The sequence below is a fragment of the Macadamia integrifolia genome, chromosome 2, assembly GCF_013358625.1.
Source record: "Macadamia integrifolia cultivar HAES 741 chromosome 2, SCU_Mint_v3, whole genome shotgun sequence".
In the NCBI taxonomy this organism is placed as follows: Eukaryota; Viridiplantae; Streptophyta; class Magnoliopsida; order Proteales; family Proteaceae; genus Macadamia; species Macadamia integrifolia.
Genome location: NC_056558.1, coordinates 30779782 through 30804953, shown reverse-complemented (window position 1 = coordinate 30804953; position 25172 = coordinate 30779782). Strand labels below are relative to the sequence as shown.

Genomic DNA, 25172 nt, shown 5'->3' with positions numbered 1-25172 from the left:
CATGGGAGCTTCGGCCTTTGTCCCCCCACCATCGGACCAATGACTCAACGGGACCGAACCTTGTGATAAAGGTTGGCTCCCACTGAACCACTTGAATAAGAGCTTCGGCCTTCATACCCACACCTGTGGGCCGAAGATCTAGTACATCCCTTTGGGTTCAAAATCCGTCTTCGGGATTGCAAAGAAAAAAAAAAGAAGGAAAAGAAAGCAAAGCAAAGCGAGAATACAAGTATCTGAACAAAAAAGTATTTCATTCATGAAGATGCCCGAAGGCCAAAATTACATAAAGAACCTAAGGCTAAGGTTACAAAAGAGGCCCGAGGGCCAATGTTAAAAAAAAAAAAAAAAGAGCCTCATAGAGCGTCTGCTAGAGGGGTGGCCTCGTCCCAGCAGGGTCGATAGCATCTACATCGGAGTCTCCTCTCCCAAGAGTAAGAGGGACCTCACGAGATGCCTGGACCCCCTATCCCTCACTGCCACTGTCCTCGCCATCTGTGACCTCGGTGGTGGCAGGAGCTGCGTCGCATCCTCCTCGAAGATGAGGCTACTCCCCTCGAAGGATACCTCGGGATGATGTTCGAGGACCCAATCTCGAACATTGGTAGTGCCCATGATGAACCCGGGAGCGATGGCAAGCTTTACCACCTCCCAAAAGTCCTCAAAGGACTTGTAGCTCTCGACAGCTCGGGCTTTGGCATCCCTTAGCCTTATGGCCATCTATGCCTCCAGTTCCTTGAGCTTCCGATTGCTCTCCTGCTTGCGCGGAGGAGGTCAACCTCCAGATGTTCCAATTTTTTGAGGAGGGTTGTGCGCTCCTTGTCAAGCACTGACTTCTCACGCTCAGACACCTCGAGGTCCCTGGCCAGGGCTTCGGCTCGAATAGTCAGCTGGTCGACTTGGTTCTAAGCCTGAAAGAGATCAACAGTTAGAAAAAAAAAAGTGAAGCAACGAGAAAAGAAAAAAATTCAAGGCCGAACGTAGAAGATTACCGTTGCCATGAACACACAAGTGCTTATAATCATGGCCTTGGTCCCTTGGCTTTGGGCCTTGGCCGCGTCTCCTGGCAGGCTCCCCTTCTGGACGAGCTCTCGGGCAACTCGCCTGATGGAAAGTGTCTCACCCTCCTTGATGGACCACTGAGGGACGAACCCAACTTCAGCTCGAGAATGACTGCTCCTCGGGCTTCGAAAGTTAGCACCAGGGGAGGAGGCCCAGGGAGAGGATGTGCCGCAGCTTGGGGCCTCTAGTGCCTGGATGGCCTCGGCAGTGGGGTCTTCAGATCTGGGCTTCTTCTTTGGGAGGGCGTCGGAAGTTAAAGCCCCTCTTCTCTTGCCTTTCTTCTGCTGCCTCTGCTGGGCATCTTAGGCCCTGGCTTCCTTCAGTTGGGCCTGCCTCTCGGCGGTGGCCTCCCTGGCTTCTGCTCTCAAAATTTACACTACAACAAAGATGGTCAAGATCAGTATGAGAAAGCTAAATCTGAAGCAAAAACAGTGGCAAACCTAGGATTCACCCAGGCTAAGCTCGAACAGGAACAGAATGGCATCCGACTGGAGGCTGCTAGACTCGACAGGCCAACGGAGTGTCTTGTCCTTAGCCATCGATAATGACTCTGCATCTATCCCGAAGAGGGTAGGTGCAGAGTTCACGTCTTCAGATTTGGTATGTCCCAAGTATTACCGAAGGGGAACCCTTCGGACACCCTCACAAAAAAGAATTTCAACTTTCAACCATGTATCGAGGTCAAGTATCGGTTCAGAAACCAGAGGTCTTTTCTAGGGCAGAAGTAGTACCAGCCCAAGTTCCCCTTGCTGGAACTAAGAGACATACAGTTAAGGAAGAGAGGAAGGGAGAGAAGTCTTCCCATCCAAGAGAAGAAGACGATGAAACTGAGGACCTACCGCCACCCGTTTGGGGTCAACTGGGCTGGACTGATGCCGTAGTGCTGAAACACCTGGCAGAAGAATGGGTGAAGAGGGAGCCGAAACCCGACCTTGAAGGCATCCCGATATAAGCAAAGCTCTTCAGGATTTTGGTAGCTTGCTCTATCTTCGGGCCTCTGTATCCGAAGGATGAACTCATCCAGGATACTACATGATGCACAGAGCTCCATTAACTCTTCCTCGGTCATGGTCGATACTATATTCCTAGCTTCAACCTCCAGGGACTCGTTTGCCTAGGCCCTGGAGTTGAGAAGCCCCTCCCTAATACCTCCACCACTCATATCACTGGCGGTAGAGGATGAGGAGGCATCCGAAGATGTGGATGTGGAGGACGAATCTGAGGACATCCCTTAGACCTGACCGGGAATTCGACGCCTAGAAACTACATCCTCAGATGACAAGGGGCCACTACCTAAAGAGCTAGACATAACTTACTTCTTAATGACTTTGGCCGAACCGAAGATCAGAGGACAGTTAAGGACGAAGGGAGAAGGGTTAGAGAAATGAGTAAAAGATGATAAAATGAGAGAAAGTGACACTATTTGTAGGCAAAAGTGCATCGATATGACTCCCCAACCTCATTAAATGCAGTACACGTCATCTACGTGAGATTCCTAAAGTACACTCGAGCAAAGCACACCAGCGTAGTACCGCACCCAAACTCGAGTAGACCTGACCGAGGGTCAAAACCTCAGTTGGGAGCCCAGGCCAAGGCCGAGCAGACTTGACCGAAGGTCAAAACCTCGATTGGGAGCCTAAGCTAAGGCCGAGCAGACCTGACCGAAGGTCATAACCTCGGTTGGGGGCTTAGTCTAAGGCCGATCAGACCTGACCGAAGGTCATAACCTTGGTAGGGGGCTCAAGCTAAGGCCGAGTAGACTTGACCAAAAGTCACAACCTCGGTAGGAGGCCCAGGCCAAGGCGAGCAGACTTGACCGAGGGTCATAACCTCAGTAGGGGGCCCAGGCCAAGGTCAAGCAGACCTGACCGAAGGTCAAAACCTCAGTTGGGAGCCCAGGCCATGGCAGAGCAGACCTGACCAAAGGTCATAACCTCGGTAGGGGGCTCAGGCCAAGGCCAAGCAGACATGACCGCGAAGGTCACAACCTCGGTTGGGGGCTCGGGCCAGGGCTGAGCAGACCTAACCGAAGGTCAAAACCTCGGTTGGGAGCCTAGGCCAAGGCCGAGCATGTGATACCCTACTTTTTTAAACCCAATCTAATTACACAGTTGACCCGGTTTAACCATGCAGGACCCGAACCGGAGAGGGTTAAGGCGGGTTCCTTATGGACCATGATGGCAAGGGTAACTTTGAACACCGGTTGGCTGGACAAGTCCGAGTCTGTGCCAGAGGAGACGGGTGTACCCAAGTTGTGTACATGCACATATTATAAGGCCATATACAGATAAAGCTAGTATGTAGCCGTATCCTAAAGCGCATATGTATGATATACCTTGTGCCGAGAATGAGATTCACGCCGAGAGTCAAATTCCACCAAAATCTCACTTGTTGGCCAATTTTCAGCCCTCAGGTGGGCGGTCATAGGTGGGCGCATCCACCCACCTGAGTGACCCACCCATGTGTTATTCATGGTTTTCAGAAAATATAAATAGCATTTATGAGTTTTCCATTTTCTCATTTATGACATTCGGGTGTTTGGTGAAAAGAGTAAAGAGGAGAGAGAAGGAGGGAGAAAAGAGAACGGAGAAGAAGAAAGGGGAGGAAGAGGAAGAAGGAATGGATTTAAGCGGCGCCAAGGCTTGATCTTTCCATTCCAATGTCAAAAGAGTGATCCTCAACACGAGATTTGCGTTTAGAGGTGAGCGAAGGCTATATTCCCTAAATTTTCACCATACCCAAGTAAAACCCTTGATTTGGGTAGTGTTTCTTGAGGTCTTGTAAATCCCCCTTGAGATGATGAATCTAAGGTTTAATAGATGGTCTATGTGTTGATTTTGAAGGATTTGAAGAAGTGTTTACACGATTGGAGAAGCATTGGTGACTTGAAGTGATTTTGGGGTTTTTAAAAGAGTTCTTGGGCAAAGAAGGTAAAATGGCTTCCATTCCTTAAATCTAACCTAGATCTAGGTTAGAATCATCTTATGAGACTTTGAATGTGTGAAAAATGGGTTTGGAAAAGCCCCATTTGATTTTTCAAAGGTTGGGGAAGGTTTCGAGGAAAATGACATTTTTTCGCCAAGACCGATGGGCCACATGGCCCGCCTGAGGGCACCCACCTAAGAGGACAGGGCCTTGGGGCCAATCGGTGGGCCAATATACCTGTCGGTCCTAGTAGGCCCTCGGCCTACACCGGTGGGTCAAGACAGATGGGCTATCCGACCCACCCGAGAGGCTTCTGACGTGATTTTTACGTCCGAAGGGACCCAAAACGGATGTGCGACCTTCTTTTAAGATTCTAAACATGATTTTGTCATCAAATCTTGTTAGTTTTGACCCCAAAGTGGTGAAATGCTAACCCCCCTTCACTTATAATAGGTTCACCTAAATTTACGTTTCTCGCGCCGGATCTCACCCGCACCGGGCGTGAATCTTTGTACACAACAAGTAAGTGGGGAGAGGACGTTTGGCCTTATTTTAAGGTTTGTTGTGCATTCATTAAATTGTATCTAGATTAGCCATGTCATCATGCAAACTATATGTAGCTTAACCATCCCCATATTCTTATGCCATGGGTGTTGTGGTTATTTTCTCAATGTCAAATGATGATGTGCTTACATGATGAATGTTGACATCATTGTGCATGATGTATTAATAGACTAGATGCCGTAGTCGGCTTGGAAACGAGTGCATTGGTGGCCCGTGGAATGGGACGCAGTGGCACTATGCAATCGTACTATGTCTTATAGGAGCATGCGGTTTAGAATTATCATCTTCCCGTGCTACGATCCTTCCCAACAGGGGTTGAGGTGTTGGATTACCATTTGGGGGGAAGCAGTGGTCGCGGTTGTCGGGTCACTGCGGCGGTTAGACATACGCCTGGCTGGTCATTAGGACAGTCGGCAACCTCGATGGTATATTCAAGAGGGCCAATCGTACTACTTTTAAATTGTTAGAGTCAGCACCTTTATTTTTTGTCATTTACTTTTATGTTGAGAGCCGGTGGTCGGTATGCTTTACTTTTTCGAGTGCTCACGGTGGGCCTTCTCCGACAGCCCTATGGGCGTATCGCGGGATGGAGTTCGTGACTCGTACCTGGAGTATAAGTGCACTGTGGTTGTAGTTGCACTAAACCAAAGACTTAGTAATGTTGTTTAGGTGGATGTGATGAAAAATGGATTGCATAGCATATAGTGCATATGATTGTGATTGTTGTGTGGACTGTTGTGTGGTCCTCCTTTTCACTTACTGAGCTAGTGAGCTCATCCCACGTGTGCACCTCTTTTAGATGATTTTGCAAGTCACCATCCTAAGGATCAAGGGTCGGGCCCCACAGTGGAATTCCCCGAGGAGGATTGGTGGGTCCCCGAGGAATATGAGCACGACACGAATTGTACGTGCGAGGGTTGTATTGTGGGACCACAACAGTGACCCCATACAGGGTTACTTTTGATTCTTTTGATGATCCCTTTTGTGTACTTGATATGTAAATTGTATTCTTTTTGTGTAAATATCATGCCTGCAAGCCCACATGTATTTAACTATGTATTACAATTTGGGTATCAAGTATATTGGGGATATTTACAGGTAAATTAAGTCTTCCGCTGAACTGTTGAACATTTTCTTAGTTGTGTGTATGCTGTGGTTGGATACTGTATCAGATGATCTTGGCAGGTTTGGGTTAACCGGAGTTAATCTGATCACCGATCCGATTCTGTGTGAACGGGGTGTGACATAGCAGACCTGATTAAAGGTCACAACCTCGGTAGGGGGCTCAGGCCAAGGCCGAGCAGATCTGACCGAAGGTCACAACTTGGTAGCGGGCTCAAGCTAAGGCCGAGTAGGCCTGACCGAAGGCCACAACCTCCGTAGGGAGCTCAGGCCAAGGCCGAGTAGAACTGACCGAGGGTCAAAACCTAGGTTGGGAGCCCAAGCCAAGGCTGAGCAGACCTCACCGAAGGTCACAGCCAAGGCTGAGCAAACCTGACCGATGGTCACAACCTCGGTAGGGGGTCAGGAAAAGGCCAGACAGACCTAACCAAAGGTCAAAACCTCGATTGGGGGCTCAGGCCAAGGCCGAGTGAACCTGATCGAAGGTCAAAACCTTGATAGGGGTCAGGCTAAAGCCGAGCAGACCTAATCGAAGGTCAAAACCTTGGTTGGGGGTTCAGCCAAGGCCGAGCAGACCTAACCGAAGGTCACAACCTCGGTTGGAGGCTTAGGCCAGGGCCGAGAAAACCTAACCGAAGGTCGTGGTTTCAAGACGAACGCCGAAACCGAAGGTTGAAAGGGCACTTGAAAGAGAAATTAAGTAGTTACTCCTACTGAAAGAGCCTCCTAGTGGAAGTAAGGGGGCTGCTGATACGGCAAAATTAGTCACCCAGTAAAGCGAAAACACGTGACATCTGAGGGAAGGACACGTGCCTCCCACGTGAGGAGAAGATACCCGAGAGGGGCTCCCGAAACCCTAGGCCCAGAAACCCTATAAGAGGGAACCCAAAAGGAGGAAAGAGGAGGTACGTCCACACACACCATTACTCCTGTAAAAACACTGTTCTGCTAGTCTCTAACTTGGACCTCGGAGGACTAATCCCAGAGATACCTCCGGGCCTCTGCCTTCTGTGCTTGTGCAGGGGTCGGCTCACGGATTTTCGACAATAACAAGAAGAGATGATCTTACCATTTCGCCAAGTTGCAGAAACCCTACCTTCGGATCTACTTGGCCAAGAAGGGCATAAGAGGCAGCGGATGGTATTTATATTATTAAAAAAAAAATTAAGTGTTTAGGGTTCAATGGTATGCCGTCCAGCGCATTTTAGCACGTTGGCGGTTTATAGGCTCTTAGCCTTTATTTGTCCGGCCCGTTTTAGCATGATGGCTGTTCTTAATCTTATTCGGTTCGGCGGTTTAAGTCATGGTGCAAGCCAAAAAGCCCACCAGGCTTGGGTAGGCTCAATCAATTGACACCCCCAGGGTTGGGTCTAGTCAGAAATCTTAAACCATGTTCATTACTAGTGGAGTCCAGCCACAAAACTTTCAAAAATGAAAAAACACATAGTCACAAAGTTGCAAACTTCTAATAATCATGGAGAGAAATTAGGTCATATTATTGTACACATCACCATCAGAACCTTCCTGATTAGGGAGTTAACTACCGTATTAATCTCCTTTGGAACTTTCTAGAATCTATATTCCCTTAAATAAGAGGCTAAGTGAAGAATATCCTCTACTACCCGCTGAACCTCCATTGAAATGTTATGAGATGTGTGAGTTACATTACACGTTGTATAGGATTTTTGGTGATACTAACTATGGTGTATGAGTGTACAGGAAGGTTTGTCTGCATTGGCATCCATGGGCAGTCAAATTAAGAGTCTTGTCTAAGTCCATATGTGTTCGAGAACATCAAGAATCCAATGTGTCAATAGTTTTAAGTGGACAAATGTCAAAGATTGACTTCACCAAATAGATGTGCCTCTAGAACTTAGGATCTTACATTGTAATTTGTATTTCTCTTTATATCTTAAGTCTTTGTAAAATAATTCTCTATGCCTAAGGGCATTAGAGATTTTTCTATTCCTAAAGACCTAAAACTAAAAATTGGTATATAGTTGCTTGGACTTTTTAATAAAATATCTCTTTCAGGTATTGAAATCAAAATAGGGTTTTTGACTTAGAAAATATTTTTATCAAAGACCACACATCTTCATATTGCCCAAGATAGAGAATCTTTGAGAGTGTCGTTTGCTGATAATCCAAGGAAACAACTAGGTTGGAGTATTTAATAGAAAGACCAGTGTGGAGTCATCACTTACGAGTGGATGTAGGATTTTTTTTTTCTTTTTCGAACCACTATAAATTCTTCTCTCTCTCTCTCTCTCTCTCTCACGCACATAAAAAATTTTATACATGTCACTTGACATATTATAGTTTTCACTGGCTTGTCCAGCATCATTTGTCAAAATTTATTTTTCATACGCAATTAACCCCACTCTTGGGTGGGTCCAGTTCATCTCCAACAGGAGCGTCCTGCAATTTTACCAATGATCGACACATGGACTTCAATTAAACGAACGGCTGAACGGCTGAACGGCTGAACAACTGATCTTCTTGTAAATGAATCACTTTGAGGTTGAAGGCAAAACAGAGAACTCTGAAACATTTGCATTACAGTGCTTGGAGAATGACATTTACTTTGCTTAATTCCACATTCTATTAACATACAGAGATATGATTTCTTGCAATGCACAATTGTCTGACCTCTAACTAATTTGGGATACCGAGGTCTTGGAGCTCCTGCAAATGAGTAAAGCCATTGTCTTTCTAATTTCCTCATCCGATCCTGATGATCAGTTAGAATCTGCTGGTGCTCAACAACTAGAATCTTGATCAGTTGATCTTCTAAAATCCCAAGTTATTCTACTAGCAACTAGGAAATCTGTTGGTGCTCAACAACTCCGACGCCTCAAAAGTTAGGGTTTTAGCATGTTTGAAGAGCGAAAGAGGGTTTTAGTCGGATTTCAAATCCATCGTGTTTCAGTCGGGTCTCAAATCCATCGTTCATCGCCCTCTACAATCGTTCAGCTGATTGGTCCGATTGTTCAATCGGGAAAGAGGGCTTCAATCAGGTTTTAATTAGCATGTTTAGAGAGAGAGAGAGTGAAGAAGGTCACAGGAATACCAATTGAAAGAGAGAGTGAAGAAGGTGAAGTCGTTCAGCCATTCAATTTGTCGAAGTCCACATACTGACCATTGACAAAATAGTTGGACGCTCGTTGAAGCTTAAGTCGTTGAAGACAAGCCGGATCCCTCTAGGGTTGCCTTGACCCTTCAATACAATCTTATCATCATACTACCTGATCTATATTATTGTAGTGTGCAACTACCAACAAAATCCAAAGGGATTTAATTATCTCCTCTAAAGAAAAGCTTTCTTCACATGAATCCCTTTCTTTTATTTCCAGTCTTACTCTTAATTCTTCCTCCAATTTACACCTCTTCTTCTTATAGATTCACATGCATCAACTGGGCTTAACGTTTTAGAGAGAATCAACTAGAGTCCCGATTTGGTTGATATACATAAAGTTAATCTCTGACTTATAGCATCAAATTAGATAATCCTTTTAATATAAATGGTTTTCAAAGCCATTTATCCTTGTAGATAGCACTCATAAGTTGGATAGGTTTTTCCCTAAGACAATCTTAAGTTCTAATGATCCAAATAATGGTGCGTTGAATCGATTCAAATCGAGATTAGGTGACACTGATTTTAATTCAAATAAAACAATTTACATGATCAAATTTTGGTTTTTAAATCCATGTGATACGGCCAAATCGATCGCTCAGTAGGGTGAGGACACGCGTCGCCCACCGGGACACGTGTCGCCCACCAGATAGGGAGTACAAAAACTCTATCACGCTCTATCACGTCGCTTGCATGAAGGGAATATTCCCCACCAAAAGGATGGACGTATTCGAGTGGAACTCTGAAAGGGAGGAGGGTGGACCCGAGAAGGACAGGGGAAGGCAAGAGAAAACCCTAGACCCTAGGAACCATATAAGAGGGCCCGAGAGGAAGGAAGAAGGTAAGCATCAATACCCACACCATTACTCCCATATTGAAAACTGTGCGGCCGATCCTAACTTGAGCGTCGGAGGACTAACCCCGGACAAAGCTCCGGGCCTCTGCCGTTTGTGCTTGTGCAGGATCAACTCATACGGGGTTTTTGGTAGCAACACCATGCAAGCTAACAAAAGGGCAAGTCAATATCACAGGAACTCAAATCAAATATGGATGCAAGCATTTTTGGTTTTAGATAAGTCATGTGGATAAGGAATAATTTCAAGTCCGAATCAGCTTCTTGTACTCGAAGACGTTACATATAGTTTTATAAATATACATGTCATTTTGCTTCCACAAATGCCCACACATATTACCATTTTGAATTTGTCGGGGGGGGGGGGGAAACGGACCTTTGTTGTCAAGAAATCATTCATGAAGAGTCTAGGGGAATTGACCAAGGCCAGTATTTTTCATTTTATTACGTACTTCTATTTCTCATAAATAACTCCCTATATTGTCATATAATAAAAATGGACAATTATTGACATCCCTTAAAGTGTCAAGTCAAATAATTTGTAACCCTTTTTCCCAATGGGAGCAAGTAAAGCCAATTATATGTAGGGGTGTCAAAACCTAGCCCAAACCGATAAAACTGATTAAAAAAATTTGAGCCGAACCAAACCGATTCTTATTGGATTGGTTTTGGACTAAGGTATGCTGGGACCGGTTGAAAACCGGTCCAAACCGAACCAAAAACTAAACCAAACAAAAACCAAATCAAAATCAAACCGAATAAAACCGATAAAAAATAAATGATTATGAGATTATAAATTGGTGAATTGACTATCCATTTTTCACAATATTAATGAGAATATTTTTTATTGTAAGGGGAATTGTTACAAATCATTGAATATGAGGTTATGAATAGAGAAATTGATTTGTGAATTATAATAATGCTTCCATTGATTTCCTTGTTCACTATACAAAAACTAATTGGATAGTTAATTGAATGATTAGATAATATGGTTCATTTTTTGATTTTAGTGTTAGTTATCTTCTAAGTAATTTGTTATCCATTGGTCTCAATATTAGTTGTCTTTCCTTTACAATAATAAACCATGATTTGACCATAAAGTAAAAAGTTTTTTCTCTTAAATCTTGGCACCACAAGTTATGAATGTAAGATTTTATTATGGTTTAAGCCCAATAATAAACCGATCTAAACTGGTATTAACCTGATATTAAAAAATCAAAAACTAAAATCAAATAGGACCGAAATAGAAAATGGCCGAAAACCAAAATTGCTTAACAGATTGGTTTTGGTTGTTGGGAAACATGTCCACACTCCTTACTATGTTTTGCTGTTAACAAACAAACATACGTCTTTAACTTGGTTTGATAAAATGTGATTAGCATGAAGAAAATGTAATTAGTTTGAAGAAACACTTAGAAGGTCGAATCAAGACATCAAGGTTTGAACTCATGCAAACATGACCTTGAAGCTTAAAGACATTCAAGACCGAAGATAAAGACATCAAGACCCATAATAATGAAGATATCAAGACCCAAGATGAAGACCATAGGATAGAGAATATATTTTGTAATTTGTACACACATTGCATACGCACGCACATTGGTATTAACCTGATATTAAAAAATCAAAAACTAAAATCAAATAGGACCGAAATAGAAAATGGTCGAAAACCAAAATTTCTTAACAGATTGGTTTTGGTTGTTGGGAAACATGTCCACACTCCTTGCTATGTTTTGATGTTAACAAACAAACATACGTCTTTAACTTGGTTTGATAAAATGTGATTAGCATGAAGAAAATGTAATTAGTTTGAAGAAACACTTAGAAGGTTGAATCAAGACATCAAGGTTTGAACTCATGCAAACATGACCTTGAAGCTTAAAGACATTCAAGACCGAAGATAAAGACATCAAGACCCATAATAATGAAGATATCAAGACCCAAGATGAAGACCATAGGATAGAGAATATATTTTGTAATTTGTACACACATTGCATACGCACGCACCTCATGCATCATACTAGAATGACCTTAGGTGGTAGAGTGCAATATGCTCCAGTTAAATTGTGAAAACAGATTAACCTGACTCAAGGGTATTTTAGGTAATCTTAAATTTGGTATTAGGAGATAAAACCTTCATAGAAGTTGTAGGAAATTAAGTTGCGATTCCAATACAACTAATCTCTGGTCAATCTGAGGTCAGACAAAAAATTTATGATCAAAACACTGATGACTGGTCAGTATGATAGTATTCTGTCAAAACAGTCTGTCATGTTGGCGGTCGATCGGATGGAATCCCGATCAATCGGAACTGTCCGAGACCATAGCCGATTGACTAGTAGAAAGTCCTGATAGACTGATGCCTCCCTGAAAAAGCTCCAACGACTAGTTTTTTACCTCAATGATTCTTTTCGATCGATCGACTACCGATGGCGGTCGATCGGTAGCCTGATTTTCAGCCTAAAATGCTTCACTAAGCTCACCTATAAATACCCAAACCACTCTTAATTAAATATGAATTAAGAAAGAGAATTAAAAGCATTATTGTAAGCATTCAAGAGTCATTAAGATTATTCTATTCTACTTTAGTCGTTCGATTACTCTAATCCCAACAAAAGGCTCAAGTCTCAATCAAGTCTTTCACTCTCTCCTGTGCAAGTCAAAGCCATAAGAAAGGACTTTACAAAGGCGCATCATTCATCTTTCATTCTTAACATTTGCACCACATTTGAGATATTCCTCTTATTCCACTACTTCTTATTTATTTCTATTTTACAATTCTAGACTGTACTTAGGATTGTAAGGATTTTCTTATCCTAAAAAGAGGAAGGTGTCTTTCTACCTCCAAAAGAAATTGTAAATGCACCTCTCTACCTATCTATGAAAAATATTGTAAAGGTTTTCTTCCCTACCTACCGTACTGAAAGGGAGAACTAGTGGAATACCTTACAAGGAGATTCTTTTAGGGAGTGTACTAGACTCGGATTGAGTCGAACCACTATAAATCTTGTATTGTGTGATTGTGCCTATTTTATTTATTCAGTATTGTTTTTAACTTGCAATCACACTTGGAACCTATACATCGAAAAGAGTTAATTTTCACTAGTATAACCTATTCACCCCCCTCTAAGTTATTTCAATTAATATTAGAGCAGGAGCTCAATTTATTTAAGACTATATCATTTTAAAAGTGAGTCAAAGACTATGGTCACATTCCAAGGACCACCACAAGGCATGAACACCTCGAGACCCCCTTACTTTAATGGAGAGAACTTTTCCTTCTGGAAGTGCAGATTCAAAAATTTTATGTGTGGTCACAATATTCTTGTATGGAGAGCCATAGAGAATTAGCCATACACCATCACCAAAATAGTTGATGGAAAGACAGTATTGAAAGATGAAGGGGAATGGATAGCTAAAGACATCATTCTCATCTAATACAACTTTTGTGCAATCACGTTCCTTCAGTGTGCCCTCAACGAACAAGAGTTCAACCGAATTATAGCATGTGACACAGCTAAAGAGATTTGGGATATGCTTATTGTCACACATGAAGGTACAGCAGAGGTAAAGGAAAGAAATGTAGACCAACTCGTTTCTGATTACGAATCTTTCTTTATGAAAGAAAATGAGTCAATAACTCTAATGCTTACAAGATTTATTGATATTATGAACAGTATCAAAAGTTTAGGCAAAAATTATACTAACGCTAAAAAAGTCAGGAAAATATTAAGGGCCTTGCCTGTAGCTTGGAGACCCAAGAAAACAACAATAGAAGAAGCCAAAGACTTGACGAAAATCTCTTTGGACTACTTGCTTGGATCTCTACAAACTCATGAAGTAGAGTTAAACGCCGACAAACCAAATCCTTAGAATAAAAAGAGAACCATAGCTCTAAAGTCAACTCAAATTATCGAAGAAGTAAGCGATGATAAAGAAGATGAAGAATTCGATATAGAAAAAGAAATTTCACTCATCACGAGGAAGTTCAACAAGTTCCTCAAAAAGAAAGGAAGATTTCAACACAAGAACAAATCCTATGGAGACAAATCCTATGGAGAAAAATATAAATCTAAAATTAAACCCAAGGAAATCTCTTCTAAAGATATAATCTGTTTTGAGTGCAGAAAGCCTGGACACTTCAGAACCGAATGCCCACATAAAACAAAGAAGAAGGCTTATGCAGTCACATGTGACTCAAGTGATGAAGAGGAGAAAAGTGAATTTGGAGAAGAAGTCACCAACCTCGCTTTGATGGCCATTGAAGATGAAGAACAAGAGGTATGTCGAACTCAACTTGAATCCTTAATAAGGGACTCTAATGAGGAGCTTCAAGAAGCCTTCGAGGCCTTGTATGAAGAAAGTATTAAATTAGAGTCTGATAAGAATGAACTTGAAAAAGATGTTGACACACTAAATAAGAGAGTGGATGCACTAACCTCAAAGGTGAGTGAACTAGAGGAAGAAAACTTTAAGTTGAACTCCACCTTCTGCACATTTACCCAAGGGCAAAGGAACCTTAATAATCTTCTTGGATCTCAAAGGAAAGGTCCAAATGAAAGAGAAGGACTGGATTACAATGGACAAAATCCATCTAGAAGTGAGAATCCAAGAAGGGGTGACCAAAGAAACCAACCATCCACCTCTTACATTAAATGTAATTTTTGCAAAAAGACAGGACATTCCATAAACCAGTGTCACTCCAAGAAAAAAAAGAAACTCAATTCTCAAACTGAGAGACCAAGAGTTAGCCATGCCTACTATTACACACCCCTAAGAAGGCAATATAGGTCTCAAGAAGACTCTAGGCCTATGCCTAGGTATAGAAAAACCCAACCTCAAAGAGAATACTCTATTGAAAGGCCCCAAAGACAATACCAAGGGTATGAGACTACCCTCGGGAGACTTATAGACCACAAGGGAAATACCAAGATCAAGGATCCTATAGATTTCAAAGATACTATATTCCTCAAAGATCAAATGGACCTTATGAACATCAAAGGACCCAAAGAAACCCAAAGTCATCCCAAAGGCATAACCAAATACCTAAAAAGTACAAAACCATTTGTGTTCCAGTAGGAAAGTTTGACACTAACAATAATGGACCCATGAGATTATGGGGACCAATGTACTATTAAATTTCTGTTATAGGTTTGCTTGAAGAATAAGGTAGAAGTTGAATGGGACATCGATAGTGGATGCACCAAACACATGACATCCAACAAGAACCTATTCTTAGGCTTACGGGACTACGACGGAAGTTGGGTCTCCTTTGGAGATGACAGCAAAGGAAAAATTACTGGTATTGGAAAAATAAAACTTTGAGATATTTCAATCTCGAATGTTTACTTTGTGAAAAATCTGAATTATTTCTAAGTGTGAGTCAGTTACGTAGCATTGGATACAAAGTAGAATTTAATGTCTCCCATTGTTGCATTAAAGATGCAAATGATAATTCAATACTAAAAGGGTCTAGGAAAAACAATATCTATGTTTGTATGCTTGATGAATCAAGTTCCTTCAATGCATGCTTGATTTCTAACCATAGTGAGTCTTCATTGTGGCATAGAAGACTTGGACATGTAAATGTCATGTTAATTCAAACCATTGCATCCAAGGATCTTGTGAGGAACCTCCCTAAAATCAAGTATGAAATAGAAAATTTTTGTGATGCTTGTCAAAAAGGCAAACAAACCAAGGTCTTCCACAAGTTGAAGAATATTGTCTCTTCCTCTAGACCATTGGAACTACTTCAATTAGACTTATTTGGACTTATCAATATATCTAGTATGAGTGGTAAAAATTATACCTTTGTAATCGTTGATGACTACTCTAGATACACTTGGACTGTTTTTCTGAAAAACAAAAATGATGCCTTCGATGAATTTGCAACTCTATGTAATAGACTACAAAATCATAAAGAGTATACTATAACCTCTATGAGGATTGACCATAGAGGAGAATTTGATAATATAAGTCAATTTGACTTATATTACAACAAGCATGGTATTGACCATAACTTCTCCGCTCCTAGAACACCTCAATCTAATGGGGTAGTCCAAAGGAAAAACATGTCATTACAAGAGACAGCTTGGACTATGCTTAATGAGTATTCATGGCCTAAGTATTTTTGGGTTGAAGCTATAAATACAGCTTGTTATGTGCTAAATAGGATAATTCTCAGACCTTTACTTTCTAAGACCCCTTATGAATTGTACTTTGGCAAAATGCCAAAAGTAAACTATTTTAGAGTTTTTGGGTGTAAATGGTTCATCTTAAACACTAAAAACTATCTTGAAAAGTTTGATGTAAAATCTGATGAAGGAATAGTCTTAGGATATTCACTCAACAGTAGGGCATATGGAGTTTTTAATAAAAAATCATTAATGGTTGAAGAATCTATGAATGTACGATTTGATGAATCATTACCTAATGACTTAAACAAATCTCCTATTGATGATGATGATATCATGATTAATGAACTTAAGAACAAAGTTAATGATATTTCTCTTGATGATTCAAATGATGTCACCATCGAAAAATAGAAACACTTCCTAAGGAAGTCATCCCGCATAGGAATCATCCCTTGGAAAACATCACAGGGGATATAAATGGAGGAATCCAAACTAGATCTAAAACCCAAGAGGTATGCAATCATACTGTATTTATCTCAAGGATCGAACCCAAGAACATAGAAGAAGCACTAAAAGACAATGATTGGATTATTGCCATGCAAGAGGAGCTTCACCAATTTGAAAGAAGCAAGGTATGAGAACTTATCCCAAGACTTGACCACCACACCATCATTGGTGCTAAGTGGGTCTTTCGCAATAAACTGGATGAAGATGGAAACATAGTAAGAAACAAAGTGAGACTAGTTGCCAAAGGGTATAATCAATAAGAGGGAATAGACTATGATGAAACTTTTGCACCAGTAGCAAGGTTAGAGTCCATTAGAATGCTACTAGCTTTTGCATGCCATAAGGACTTTAAACTATATCAAATGGATGTCAAAAGTGCTTTCTTGAATGGATACATTCAAGAAGAGAACCCCCTGGTTTTAAAGACCCTAAGTTTCCAAACCATGTCTATAAACTTGAGAAAGCCCTACATGGCCTCAAACAAGACCCTAGAGCTTGGTATGAGAGATTAAGTACTTTCTTGATAGAAAATGGTTTCTCAAGGGGGAGGATTGACACAACCCTGTTCGTGAAGAACTTGATGAATGACATACTCATTGTTCAAATCTATGTAAATGATATCATCTTTGGCTTAACCAACGAGAAAATGTGTACCGATTTCAGTAGCAAGATGAGCAATGAATTTGAAATGAGTATGATGGGAGAGTTAAATTTCTTCCTTGGACTTCAAATAAAACAAGCAGATAATGGAATTTTCATAAACCAAAGCAAGTACACCAAGGAGCTACTAAAGAAATTTGACATTAACAGTAAAAAATCTTCAGACACTCCGATGAGTTCATCCTTAAAACTAACCAAGGATGAGGATGGCACTTCTGAGGATGTAACTAGATATAGAGGCATGATTGGGAGCCTTCTACATCTAACGGCTAGTAGACCTGACATCATATACAGTGAATGTACATGTGCTCGGTTTCAAGCTGATCCTAAGAAATCTCACCTCACAGCTGTAAAAAGAATTTTTAAATATTTGAAAAGCACATGTGATGTTGGGTTATGGTACCTTAAAAACCAACTCCTTGACTTGGTCAACTTTTCAGATGCTGACTTCGTAGGCTGCCATATCGACAGAAAAAGTACCAGTGGTACCTGTCACTTTCTTGGCTCTTGCCTTATATTTTGGTTTAGCAAGAAACAAAACTCCGTTGCTCTATCTACCACCGAAGTTGAATATGTTGCAGCTGATAGATGTTGTGCCCAAATCCTTTAGATGAAGCAAACTCTCCAAGATCTTGGAGTGAGTTTCGAATCTTGCCCAATCATGTGCGATAACATCAGTGCCATAAACTTGAGTAAAAATCCAATTTTATACTCAAGGGCAAAGCACATTGATATTCGATACCACTTTCTACGAGACACCATTCAAAATGGCGATGTTTCTCTAGAATACATTGAAACCGAGAAACAACTCACAAATATATTCACTAAACCACTAGGTGAAGAGCGTTTAAGGAACTTGGCATTTGTAACCCATTTGGTTGAATGAATAAACATTCCTTCATGCTTATTTATTCCAAAAGCCCAGACTTGAAAAACCCTTTTAAAATTCAAAATTTTCTAGGTTTTCAGGAAATTTTAGAATCTTTCGATCGACCGCCTAAAATCTTTCGATCGACCACCTCTGATCGAAAGGATTACCGGTCAACCGACTCAAATCTTTCGGTCGACCTCCTCTGACTGAAAGGATTACCTGTCGATCGCCATAATCTATCGGTTGATCGGCGCTGCTGAAAAATCGATTCTGAACTCCTTTAAAATCGATTTTTTGAACCACTGTGTCTCATTTAAAAAACCCCTTTTGGCCTAAAACCCTATTTCGACTATTCCTCTCCCAAAACCCTAGCGTATAACCCATTTCTAACCTAGATCTCTCAAGATCCTCTCCCTTCTCTCTCAAAAACGCTTGCATCTCTTATCTTTTTACGCCCTCATCATCATGGACTCTCACCGCCCCCACAGAGGCAAGAAGACAGTAGCTCAGAAGGGAAAAAGGAAGGCCTCTGACAAAGATATCTGGTTCTCCTCCTCTATTGCTCAAGAATCATGGGATCTCTACATCTCTCGACACATAGAGCAAGGTAGAACCATCAATTATGACTCTTTGTCCAGGTATGACATCAAAGACCTATTTGATGCTTTGGAATGGGTCAGCATTCTCAAACTAGAGTTCAACTGTTATCCCCACCTTGTCAAAATGTTCTTTTGCAACCTTACTTTCTCTGGTGAAGGTGACAACCTTCTAGTCCATTCCTATGTTAAGGGAGTTCCTATAGATATAGACATTCTGATATTAGGAGAAATCCTAGACATCTCTATGGCAGGGAAACTCAAATACGATCAACCCAAGACCTATATAAAATAATTCATGGATGTTGACTGTGTGTACTCTAGCATCATGAAGGAATATACTAATACTCACAAGATTATGGCTAAGGAACTCACCGATATAGGGGGGATTGTAAATCTCATCATCTCCTACAACATCCTACTAAAGAGTGGTCATAGAGATGAAGTCTCCCCATTTTATGCTTATCTCACCTACTGTGTTTGCAAGACTGTGAGCATCACCTTCCTTACATTCTGCTCAAAACCATGATTATCCATGGTGATAGACTTCAAAAGAGAAATCTTCCCTATGGAAGGGTGATTTGCCAAATCCTGGACCACTTTCATGTGGATTTTTTTGGTGAATCATTTGAACATTTTCCTCAAGAGATCAATCTTTCCACTATTCGCAAGATGTACCTTCTTTCCAAGCAGACCATCGGCTCCAAAAAAACTGATGCTGGACCCAGCCAGCCATAGCAACAAGGAAGTGATGATGCGTCAGCCTATGTGACCGTTGCTGATCTTCAGAAGGTTGGGAACATCATCCTTGCCCAATTGGTGAAGATGGAAAGAAATCAGAATGAGATTCTCAAGCTCCTACGCAAAGACGAGGAAGATGAAGATGACGGAGAAGAAGAAGAAGAAGAGGAAGACACAGAGGATGAGGATGCAGAGGATTAGGAGTCCTTACTCCTTTTATATAATCTTACTAAACTCGTACTCTGTTTTTATCTTGTGGAACTTAGTCTTTGATTTAGTCTTTTATGTTACTTTTTGCTGAAATACTCTGAGATACAAAGTTGAACCTATGGTAATTTTTTGTGTTATGTTAATTTAATTTTTCTTTGGCACATACTCAGGGGGAGCATTTTAATAACTTGTGTCATTTTGATTCCCTTTTTGCTGTTGACAAAAGGGGGAGAAACATCATTAAAACATTTATCATTATAGTATCTATCTTTGTTGAAATGACAAGTATATATTATTTGTTGAAATGACATCATTAAAACATCTACCGTTATAGTATCTATCTTTGTTGAAATGACATCATTAAAACATCTATCGTTATAGTATCTATCTTTGTTGAAATGACAAAAAAAATCTATCGTTATAGTATCTATCTTTGTTGAAATGACAAGTATCTATCACTGAATTAAAATATATTATTGAACTTTGCACTGTGCTATCTTATTGAACTCTGCACTATGCTACTGTCATTTATTGTATTTGGTTATATTGCATGTATTTGTTTGTCATCACCAAAAAGGGGGAGATTGTTGGGAAACATGTCCACACTTCTTACTATGTTTTGGTGTTAACAAACAAATATACGCCTTTAACTTAGTTTGATAAAATATGATTAGCTTGAAGAAAGTGTAATTAGTTTGAAGAAACACTTAGAAGGTCGAATCAAGATATCAAGGTTTGAACTCATACAAACATGACCTTCAAGCTTAAAGACATTCAAGACCGAAGATGAAGACATCAAGACCCATAATAATGAAAATAACAAACCTAAGATGAAGACCATAGGATAGAGAATATATTTTGTAATTTGTACACACATTACATACGCACACACCTCATGCATCATATTAGAATGACCTTAGGTGGTAGAGTGCAATATGCTCTAGGAAAACCGTGAAAACATATTAACCTGACTCAAGGGTATTTTGGGTAATCTTAAAATTGGTATTAGAAGATGAAATCTTCATGGAAGTTGTAGGAAATTGAGTTGCGATTCCAATGCAACTGATCTTAGGTCAATCTAAGGTCAGACCAAAAAGTTATGGTCAAAACACTGACAACTAGTCAGTATGACAGCATTCTGTCAAAACAGTCTATCATGTTGGCGGTCAATAGGATGGAATACCCGATCGATCGAAACTATCCAAGACCATAGCCGATCGACCGGTAGAAAGTCCCGATCGATCAATAGAAAGTCCCGATCGACCGGTGCCTCCCTGGAAAAGCTCCAGCAGTTAGTTTTTGACCTCAATGGTTCTTTTCGATCGATCGGCTACCGATGGTGATCGATCGGTGGTCCCAGAATACGACCATTAGAGCCTGATTTTCTGCCTAAAATGCTTCACTAAGCTCACCTATAAATACCCAAACCACTCTTAATTAAATATGAATTAAGAAAGAGCATTAAGAGCATTATTGTAAGCATTCAACATTTATTAAGATTATTTTATTCTACTTGAGTCGTTCGATTACTTTAATCCCAACAAAAGGCTCAAGTCTCAATCAAGTCCTTCACTCTCTCCTGTGCAAGTCAAAGCCATAAGAAAGGACTTTACAAAGGTGCATCATTCATATCTCATTCTTAGCATTTGCACCACATTTGAGGTATTCCTCTTATTCCACTACTTCTTATTTATTTCTGTTTTTACAATTCTAGACTGTACTTAGGATTGTAAGGATTCTCTTATCCTAAAAAGAGGAAGATGTCTCTCTACCTCCAAAAGAAATTGTAAAGGCGTCTCTTTACCTATAAAAGAGATTTATAAAGATACTCTTATCCGTGAAAAAGATTGTAAAGATTTTCTTCCCTAACTACCGTACTGAAAGGGAGAACTAGTGGAATACGTTACAAGAGGATTCTTGTAGGGAGTGGACTAGACTCGAATTGAGTCGAACCACTATAAATCTTGTTGTGTGTGATTGTGCCTATTTTATTTATTCAGCATCGTTTTTAATTTGCAATCACACTTGGAATCTATATATCGAAAAGAGTTAATTTCCACTAGTATAACCTATTCACCCCCCCTCTAGGTTATTTCATTGGTTTCCCTTATTCTTACACCGAAATCGATTCAACCCAATCGAAATCAAATCAAATCGACCAATTGACACCCCTAATTATATGTTTATTCAAAAAATATGCAAGCCAATGACAATGTTTTTATAATGACATTATACATTAATGATACAATTTTAAAAACCCTAACTTAAAAAACATTTGAAAATAATACAAGCAACGTATAATTAAAATAATATGCTAAGTTTTAATTATAGAAAATGTCATTTAGACAGTCTCATTATTGTATTTATTTTTACCGGAAGAAGGGGCATTTTATATGGACTGTTTCACTATCGACAACTGGGGTGGCGTAGTTGAATGGATTAGATCCCAAAACACACTATTAGGTTTATTATTTTCTACTGATAAGAAATTAGTGAGTTGGTAATTGATATAACCTACTAAGAACACTTATACTCAAATATATTCATTTATATAACTGAAACTGTGACTATGACTCAATTGAAGAAATTAAAAGAAAAAAAAAGAGAGAAAATGAAAAACTCAATTGAAGAAGCAACACTAAACAGCTTCGTCAATGACTATGAAGGTAGGTAGTACCTGATCTTGTATTGAAACATCAGCGCAGTCATAAAATTTTGAAGCATCTAATGATTTGATTATTTAGAAAAGTTAAAGTATTCGCTCAGTCCAAAATTTATGCAATCAATCTGGCCTAACTTTAAAAACTTCAAAAAAAAAAAAAAAAAAAAAAAAAAAAATCTATTGGAGATGGCCTACTAATTTATTTTTTTGGGTAAGGATGGCCTACTTAGTTTCGAACTATTAGCTCAGCACTCTCATCTCATTTTCCAATTTATGCTTAACAGACCCCACCACCTATATGTATAATCATGGTATCAGTCTCCTCCATTACCAATCTGATATTGATTTGTATCGCTGTAGATCATGGTTCTGAGAAACGGAATGGAATGGTTAGTATTGATCAAATTGAAACTATATTAGTCATGATCATTCTCTAATCCTGATCTTTTCAATCCCATTTCACATGTATGGTCCAAGGATAAAATTGTCATAAAAATGATTTATTTTTTATTTTAAATAGGGATAGATCTGTCTATTAAGGTCCGATTTAATTTATTCCAGAACGGTATCAAAATGATTTTAGCATTGATCGTTCTGAAGTATTCAAAACGATCTGACTGATCCGGTTGAGGCTTATACCAATACGATATGATTGATCTGATACCAATACTTAAAACCCTGGTGGTAATAAGGATTTAGTTCTAGGTATCGGTATCGATCTCAGCTAATATTGAAACAATACGAATTGGTATCGGTGAGGTTTTTTTTACTATGTTACCCCTGAAACGATATGGATAATCAATCCAAATCAAGCAGATATTGATATCGATCTTAGCCGATACCAATATGATATGATCGATACAACCGATACAATACCGATAGTTGAAACCTTGGATGGTAAGGAAAATATTGAATAACAAAGCAAAAGTTTCTCAAAATACCACCTCTTGACCTTTGCAATATTTTTAGAAATTTTTTTATTGCATTTCGTTTCAGTGATATATGATTAAAATAGATTTAAAATATATATATATATATATATATTTATATTCTTTCTTCCATTTAAACGTCAAGGAAGGAAGAAACATGTTTATTCTCTTTCTTGCAAAGTCATATATACAAAGAGCGCAATCTCCGGTTCAAAGTTCTGTGTCTCTGCAATCACCCTAATGGGGGGTGGATTCAAACTACGACTCTCTCGCATGTTCCGCTCTTCATTCGGGTTGTGTAGGTCCCGAAGCGCGGCCGTTTTGATCGAAAAGCAGGTCTTCATCTCTAAAACCCGCAATGATTTCCATCCAATTGAGCCTTTGTCACCTAAAGATCAAAGTTTGTCATCCATATCTACACCCAGAATGGAATCATCTTCAGCTGATGGTTTCGCGACAATGGAGATGTTGCAGAGTTCGGAAGTGATGGAACGAAGCGAATGTGTCGGCTTTGATGATTCCAAAGGAAGAACTTGCCCCCCTGCATCACCCGCTTCGCCTTTGAATTCGTATTACAAGCTTGAGGAGTTCGAACCAAAAGGGGGGAAAATTAGGTCAAAGGAGACGAAATCGAAGAAGACCCAGAGGTCGTCAATCAGAAAAAAAGGAAGATTTCATTTCGATTCTTCATCAGGAGAAAGTGATAGTGGGTGGTTCAGCACTGAAGAGTCTGGAGATGAGGCCGAGACTTTCTTCTCTTCAAAGAGTTTCTCCTCTGATTCTTCTGAAATTTACCGCCGGAACGAGAATTTTCACCAGCAAATAGCTGAAGTTCGCCGGAGAAGAGATTCGAGAAGGAATTCTGAAATGGGTCATGACCCATTTGATTCAGGAGGCATAGTTAAAGAAAGCATCGCAGTGGTGAAACGGTCTAGCAACCCGTACAAGGATTTCAAGACATCAATGGTGGAAATGATCTTAGAGAAGCAGTTATTTGCAGCAGAGGATCTGGAGAAACTATTAGAGTGTTTTCTATCTTTGAATTCCTCTCATTATCATAGAGTTATCATGGAGGTCTTTAATGAAATATGGGATACTCTGTTTTCTAACAGGTCTTGATTGTTAGAAACCAAAAGTTGTATTTACTTCTATTGTTGCTCACTCTGCAAATTCTGTCTAATTGGGTTCTCTTTTTTTTCCATTTTCACTTTTTTGAATCCAAGATCAAAGATGAATTTATGCAGCTTGCCCAGCTTCTGCTTTTGTTTGGCTTTTGTGTTTTTTCTAGAGGGAGATCTGCTTCAGTTTTATCTGTTATCTAAAAGACGAAGTAGAGAATATATATTTTTTTTCTTCTGATATGAAATTTTGTTTTGGGAGAGAGAAAGAATCCAGAACAGATAAAGACCAGGTTGTTGGATCTATCTCTTGAGATGGTTCTCACTGGAATATCGATGGGAGGATCTGGCTCCGGAAAAGTCTTCCCTAGTAGGACCCTTTTCTGAAAAGAAAAATATTCTGAGATTTGTTATTAGTGTTTGGTTTGTAATTCAACCCAAATACATGACAAGCAACACTAGCTTAAGCCTAGTGGTAAAAACAACAGTGGTGACAGGTTTTTCAAGTCCGTGTTCAGGAGAGGAGATTGTGAGATTGAAACCTATCTTATACTTGTGAATGGATGTGTGTGCAAGAGAAGGTGGTCATTAGCTCTATTATCGCCAAGTAGATTGACCATTGACTAACGACGTTCACTAGGATAATAGATTTAAAAAAAAGTTAATTCCCTTTATTTATTGGATGATTTGAAGATTGAACTACTATAATAAGATTCTCTATCATACAACAGTTTATTCACCCTAATTTAAGCATTTTTTGGTCAAAAATATTTTTTCTAAGCCATCAGAGTAAGCTATGCTTGCACCCATATGTTTATCCCTCTCCCTCAAATAAAATGACATTTCTGCATTCCTATATACTATCATTTTGTAGCACATCATTGGTGTGCTCTCCTATGATGCTTGTTTAGAAAAAAAATTTCCATATATTTTTGGAAAGATGGTTCGCTGAAAAGTAGTGTGACCTCTAAATTAGAGCAATGCCAATTGGAACATTAGTAGAAGTATCAACATGGACGGAATTTTCACCTTTAATGAAAGAAGGGCGGTCGTTTTGCATCCATATTGTGTCTGGGTGCAAGGACCAC

At 39.9% G+C, this 25172-nt stretch overlaps 1 protein-coding gene across 1 annotated transcript; it reads left to right on the top strand.

The window, feature by feature from the left end:
- Positions 1-23113: 23113 nt before the first annotated feature.
- Positions 23114-24283, top strand: LOC122071916 (transcription repressor OFP8-like). The gene has a single exon (XM_042636393.1). It carries the CDS (start codon positions 23207-23209, stop codon positions 24083-24085), a length of 879 nt encoding a protein of 292 aa, XP_042492327.1. The 5' UTR covers positions 23114-23206; the 3' UTR covers positions 24086-24283.
- Positions 24284-25172: the final 889 nt, after the last annotated feature.